Source organism: Megalops cyprinoides, chromosome 9 (genome assembly GCF_013368585.1).
Source record: "Megalops cyprinoides isolate fMegCyp1 chromosome 9, fMegCyp1.pri, whole genome shotgun sequence".
Taxonomy (NCBI): Eukaryota; Metazoa; Chordata; class Actinopteri; order Elopiformes; family Megalopidae; genus Megalops; species Megalops cyprinoides.
The window spans coordinates 38,306,140-38,312,812 of NC_050591.1; the positions used below are offsets into that span (position 1 = coordinate 38,306,140).

The 6,673-nt window shown below is 40.0% G+C and overlaps 1 protein-coding gene across 2 annotated transcripts; it reads left to right on the top strand.

The window, feature by feature from the left end:
- Window positions 1-289: 289 nt before the first annotated feature.
- Window positions 290-6,307, top strand: colca2 (colorectal cancer associated 2). 2 transcript variants are annotated; one of them, XM_036537465.1, is made up of 5 exons: window positions 290-493; window positions 2,656-2,756; window positions 4,236-4,284; window positions 5,134-5,375; window positions 5,780-6,307. In XM_036537465.1, exons 1-5 carry the CDS (start codon window positions 487-489, stop codon window positions 6,107-6,109), a joined length of 729 nt encoding a protein of 242 aa, XP_036393358.1. In that variant the 5' UTR covers window positions 290-486; the 3' UTR covers window positions 6,110-6,307. The 2 variants fall into 2 exon arrangements, with proteins under 2 accessions (XP_036393358.1, XP_036393359.1); XM_036537466.1 differs by having other exon boundaries at window positions 2,659-2,756.
- Window positions 6,308-6,673: the final 366 nt, after the last annotated feature.

Consider the following 6,673-nt stretch of genomic DNA (forward strand, 5'->3'; position numbering starts at 1 on the left):
TGGTATCTGTCTATGACAGTGAAATAGTGCTTGGCAATGGGGGACTGTTAGCATCAATATCAAAAGGTGGATAAAATGCTAAAAATTTCAATTTATTTATAGTCTAGATGTGTAAATACAACAAATTCTATTAAAAGGGGTCTTAATTCAGGTATTTATATAGTAAAGACCACTAAAATATCACTCTTTTTGTGAAGCCTTTGAATATTCAAATTGAAAGTATCGCGCAATCATTGATTGTCAAATCATTGAGTTCTAGAGGTTTTAAATAGTAGGCATGGGGAGAGAAATAGTCAAACTAATATTTCCCTAGCTATATTACAATATTATTGTATGTCCTCAGCCTGCTTTCAGACTTTTGTGTGAAGAGTTTTTGCAACTTTTGTAAATATTTCGTTCTAGCCCATATAACTCAGCCAAGAGAAGACAGACAGAAGTCTTCCATAGTAACGTCTCTTCCAGCATTTCTGACTTCTTTCAAACAATATGTCTGGTGAGTTTTATTCATTTTCATTTCTTCTTCTTCTCCTTCTTTTAACCTTTTTTCTTCATTACCTGAAAAATATAGAAAAAGGTAGATCAGTAACAAGTTATTATCCTGGAAACATTTCACAACACATTAAATTACTATGATAACCGTCAGGGAAATCGATGCATTATTTCTGTTTATGAAAAATAAAGATGTACTAATGTAGGCTAATTGTGTCAATATTTATTTATGAATGAAATGACCATAGCCTCTGTAGACGTATTCAGATATTTTCACTACATTGAAGGTGTACTGTATAGATGCGTTACCACGTGTGTTACTCTTAGGGTGAGAATAGATTGGTAGAGGAGTTAAAGATGCAGGCTTTAATAGTTTTATAACTATTGCCCATATGTTTTAAATGAGTAACCATAAATGGAATGATTTAGGGGTCGTTGCATTCATGTGAAACAGGGAAAGTTGGTTGTTTCTTTTCTTTTTTTATATTTCGAGGTCTGTCACTTACAAGAAAACTCCACGGCTATGATTTTAAAAGTATGAATACGCCTAAGCATAAAACATCATTTACCAATTGTGACGGTTACAGCAGGGCGTATCTCCCTCGTGTAGCTTTAGTATTTGCCATATTAAGACAAAAAAATGAGCTGAATCTTAATACATGAATATTTATCAGGATGGGTCTGACACTTTTACCTTACCCATTCTTCCTCCAAAGGACTGAGTGTTATCATATCGCCTTTACTGTCGATTTGCCGTCCATGACACGATTTCATCGACAACGGGTGTATTTAGCATGCTAACCATTACGTGGCGTTGTTTCTAATATATATATTAAATTCGATCACATCGTCTGTTTTCTATTATTTATTTAATTTACTTGAATTCGTATCATCGCACACGGAGCAGCATACGCACTCAAAAACTGCATAATACACATGACATAGTTTTTACACATTGTTTTGATCTTTCGTACTCCGCAGTAATGCGAGTCTACGTATTTAATGACCAGTTACTTGGGGCGTATTTAAACTTCAGAAATAGGTCTGTACATCTAAATGCTTGAGTTTAATTGCTTTCGAAATTATGCATCTTTCTTTGGTGAGAATACACGTTTTGCATGAAGAAAACACGCAGTTCAGACAATCTGAAACTAGCGCGCAATCGCTCTTACCGGGAACGCAAGTCAATCATACAGCTACAAGTAGATTCGGAATAAACACACTCACACAAAAGTTACTTACTTGAAGAACTGGACGAACCTCGCGATTTATATATGCTAATACACGACTTTCCGTACTCCAGGGGCACGGCTTTCTTTACTTCGTTGCTCCTCAGCTTTCTTTGTCTTTTATTGCTACGCCTTTTTTTTTACTTACTTTTACCGCTACTTATTTTCCGATATTCGATGGGTATACTTGTCTGCATGATTAACCACGCACTCGATGCAGTTTAAATTTAGATATTTGATAGTTGTACTTCTATTATTCACTGTTTCCATGTGCGCTTGAAATGGCTGAAGGAGCCCTCCCTCGCAGCCGACTGTACCGCTTACTACTGTAATTCGAAACGCTAACCCGTTCGTTGCCATCCGCTTCTCTGCTCCCTTAGTCCTTTCTGCACAGCCCTTGTACAAATGATCAACTTGTTCCTTCTTGTTTTAGCTCAGCCATTTTGCGATATAAAGTTAGTGTTCTTGTCAGCAAAGTCATTTTAAAAATGCTGGTGGGGGCTTACTTTAGTATTTCAGGCTTCGTGTAGGTAATGCGCGTGGGCGATTTCCACCATATTTTGGGTCAAGGGGTGTATAGTGCAATGTGCTTACTGTTGTAACAGCCAGTGTTACACTTACCTACGCGTATTATTCTAGCACCAAATATATAGGCTATTCATTGGGCGCACTGAACAGCAGGCTACCTTACACGTACAAACTCCAGACTATGAAATATGCGAAATACTTCTTAACATTGTTATGATTCTATGGCACTTATAGTACTCAGGAAGTAGGCGGAACCTCGATACAGTAAGGAGTAACTTCGCCACAAAGCTGCAATGCGAGGACGAGATAGCGGCGGTGGTTGTTTTCGCCGTGTAGAAAGCAGCACTGAAGTGAGACTCAGGGTTGAATGCTGTTGTTGTCCACATTAACAGATGTCTGTTTGTTGCAGCAGTTAAACCCAAGGTGTACCAGGGTGTGAGGGTGAAGGCCACAGTCAAAGAACTTCTGGAAAAACGGAGAGCCCTTCAGGCAGCGATAAAAACCACAGCGGTAAGAATCCTGCATCGGATACGGTGATACGCGCACGAACATACGCACAAACGGCCACACGCAAGCACGGGCGCACGCACGTGTGCGCACAGGAACGGGCACACGTGCACGCGTGCGCATTCATGCGTGCACTGGCACATATATATGCACACTTAATAAACACATACATTTTTGTGTTGTACTTGTTTGTATATTTCAGAATGAAAGCCAGAGTTTTGACAGCATACCTTCCGACCCCCACCCCACAGATTCAGCCACCAGCCGAATATCAAGTGATAAATTCTACCCTTCATTTCCTCTAAGAGGAATGAACACAATGAACTCTCAAGCTGTCCGTTCCAAAATATTGAAACTATTTTTCCCTTTAAACATGAATGACATTATGCATATACAACAGTTATAAACCACAAAAGGTGGTTTATTAAATGCGCAGTAATAGATTTAATTTTACCAAATATTTTTGAAAGGGTACTGCTGATGTTTTAGCTCTGATCCAACACAGATGAAATAAATTAAAAGAAAAAATACATTTGCATGTCAAAAAGCGAGACCTGCTCGACAATGAAGACCTTGCGCAACTGCGCACCTGCATGCGTGCCTCCGTTTCACAGGTTTTTACAGGAACGAGATTCTATTGCCACAGGCTGCCGGTCTCACGCGCTTTCTAGAGAAACGAGTTTTAAGTACAGATGTCGTTATTTTGCTTTAGCTTTACTTTCTGCAATAAATGTTTTTGAATGCGCAACATTTATGGTGTAGCATATTTATTTGTCTGTTCCGTACTATCTGTAATATTGTAATGTTACAATATCGTCGCTGCTAATAGGGGAGAAAAAGCAACCCGAAACGGCTAAGTGGCTCAAACAGTGTATTTTGTAATAAAAATACAAAATGAGCATCTGAGAGTGGCCTAATTAAGCTCTGTAACATGTATAAATAATGAGCTATAGGTGATCTTAAAATACGATATCCCCTCGTTGCCCATGTTCTTACAGTGGAGATTAAAAATGAAAATATGGGTTATCTAATTTTCCTTTTCATCTACACCCCTCAAACATGGTATGTAACAGCGATGATATATTTGGTGTGGGCCTAAGTGTCAGGTCTTCACATTGACTGCTTTAGTCCGAGGACTGGTCCCGAGCTGCTGACGCATGAGTGTTCTTGACAGCACGACAGTAGATAAAGTAGTAACCACGATGAAAAATGCAGAAAAAACACGAGTGAAAAAGATTTGGTAGCATAAGACCTCGAACTCATAAACGAACTGGAGGAAATAAACGTCAAAATGAGTGCATCGGGGTAGCGAGGGGCCGTTGGTAGCTCTCATATTTCGAATTCAGTAAATCCTCATGTTTTTGCATTAATGTGTTGAAAATAGTCACTTCTGGTAAATAATACACACACTTGAGGGAAACACCTTTTTTCATCATCGATTACTGTTTAATTAAGCTCCTCTTGTCTCTTTTTGTCTGACAGATATCTCAGAGCGTGGCGATTCAGGATGTTTGTTCCCCGTCTTTTCCTGGTAGGTTCGTAATATACATAGCAATACATAGCAATCGGCGTCATCGGGAACAATGCAGCCTATTACACATGCACTTTACACACCATACATTTGCACAGTCATGCATTACGTCGGTACATCTACAGGTTATTAATAACTGATTATTAAAATACCAAGAACTAACTGTTCGGAATGTTCGTTTGTCTAGGATTATTTTCAAACCAGGCAATTACCTTGGAAACACTGGCAATCATAATGACACACTTCAGACTTAAGTAGATGTTCTTAGCAAAGTGATACATGCATAGACGTATTTGGATCCGTAATACACACATCTACAACAGAGTATTGTCTACTGTTGAACTTTGAAGCTTTTTTTCAGGACAGTAAATTTCTATCCAGTTTCTGTCCTTGTGCATTAGCGCTATTCCAGTTTATACAAAGCGCTACACCGGATCATGCATTAAAGTTTCAGAACTGAAAGAAATGTGCATAAATTATAAAGCTCCAATGAAATATCAGGCATATGCCCTTAGTAAAACACCAAAGTAACAGTGTTATTGAATAATAAAAAAAATAAATAAACACGTGGGGTGAAGACCCAAATTATGTCTCCACTGAAACTTACATTTAATGCCAGCGACCACCAGGCAGAATACTTGGATTACAATGAAAGTCAAATAACACTTGTCAACATAGTGCGGTCCCCCGAGCGCTCTGAATTCAGCCCCTTTTATAAACTTGCATTTAAATGTGATTTAACTGTTGGCTGATTCTCGCATGACATCACCTCTGAAGTCTTTACTAATTTAAATGAGTTCTTCAGCTTTCTCACCTTCCTCTTCTTCCTCTTCTTCTTCACTTCCCTAGCCTATCCTTTTGATGTTTGCCCTGGGAACTCCATGCCAGATGGAAGTTTCCAGCCGAGACAATATGCGGACAACTTTTGCAACGTCCCGATCGAGGCCGGTGCGTTCGATAATCAGCAGTTGGTTAACATGATGCTGCCGCCGGAGAGTTTCAGCAGCAGCTTTCTGCCACCGGCTTCCGCTGCCCCGACCTGGCCGCATGGACATTTCGCATCGAGCGCGGATTACTACAGCCATGGCATGGTATGCAGCGGCGCTGTTTCTGTGTGTCTGTATCTGTGCTTATTCTTCAATTAGGTATTATTGATTATTAAACTGAAGTATTAAGAAGAACAGTCAGCGGTATGGAATGTTTGGTAAACATATGTAGGAGTAATAATTACGGATGATCAATAAATTCAAACGATCAAACGATATGAGTGATAATACTTAGGTGTGTGAAACCCATTAAGTAACTGTCTTAAACGTATTTGATTAAAATGAATACGTTAGATGTTAATTCAGTTACCACGCCGAGTTCAGATTCGCGTGCCAGACTGCACACATCAACATGTAGTTCTAATAGACATAATCTGGAAGATTACTGTTGCTGTTTGGGGTCTTGTTGATGCCCTGATTGTCTAACTTTTTTCTGCATTCTCTTGCAGGCTCCGGGCTCCCCGTCAGACTCCATCAGTCTCCCCAGCCCGGCAGATTACAGCAGTTATTCGCCTCCTCAGTGTTACTCGTCGTCGTCCTCGTGCTACAGCTCTCCCACGCGCATGGACTCGGGTTACGGTTTGGCCCCAGAGTGTTACCATTACCAGCACTGTGGCCCCCAGCACTGCTACTGCGTGTCGCACTGGTCCGGTCCCCAGGACAGCGTGGCCAACATAGAATACGCACCTTTCGGCACGTCAGACTCCACCTACGCAGCGGCAGTGGAAGAGAACTACTTTAGGAGGGATATGCCCAACACTGAGATATGCTACCTTTAAGACGGCGTTTCCTGTTCTGTTTGATGTTCCTCAGTGTCTGTATCCTGTGCAAGTGTACAGCGTTTTTATTGTTTTTCCTCGTTTGCTTGTTGTGTTGCATTTGATGGCCTCCCTTACAGCTGTCCAGCCTACCACTAGAATGAGAGAACTGATGAACGGATGAATGTAATGCAAGAATGTAGAATATTCTGTCATTTGCGGGCATGTTGATAGATTTCTCTTTTTTCGTAAATGATTGAAAACATTGTGTATATTTCTGATTTCGAACAATTGTTAAGCCTAATATCATTTTAAAACAATAAAATATATATTTGTAAAGATGATGGTGTTTTCTTATAGTTTCAGAGCACCCTCCGAGATAAATGCAATACGTTTTGCAATGCTCAGCACAGATTAAGCAGCTCATGGTGGATAGAGAAGAATATTAATTAATGCAGGTTGGTCTGGGTCCTGGGGAGGGGTGTTTTTATCGCTGTTGTTTCATAACAACGAAATGTGTAACGAAAAATATGTGACGCAAAATTACGAATAAACCGCTCTGCGCTTAGTCTAGACAACAAACAC

What these genes read in the sequence shown, in the direction of transcription:
- colca2 (XM_036537465.1), top strand. An exon ending in CAGCGATAAAAACCACAGCG is followed by an intron (nt 2,757 to 4,235) that starts GTAAGAATCCTG and finishes TTTGTCTGACAG; the next exon opens with ATATCTCAGAGCGTGGCGAT. An exon ending in TTGTTCCCCGTCTTTTCCTG is followed by an intron (nt 4,285 to 5,133) that starts GTAGGTTCGTAA and finishes TCACTTCCCTAG; the next exon opens with CCTATCCTTTTGATGTTTGC.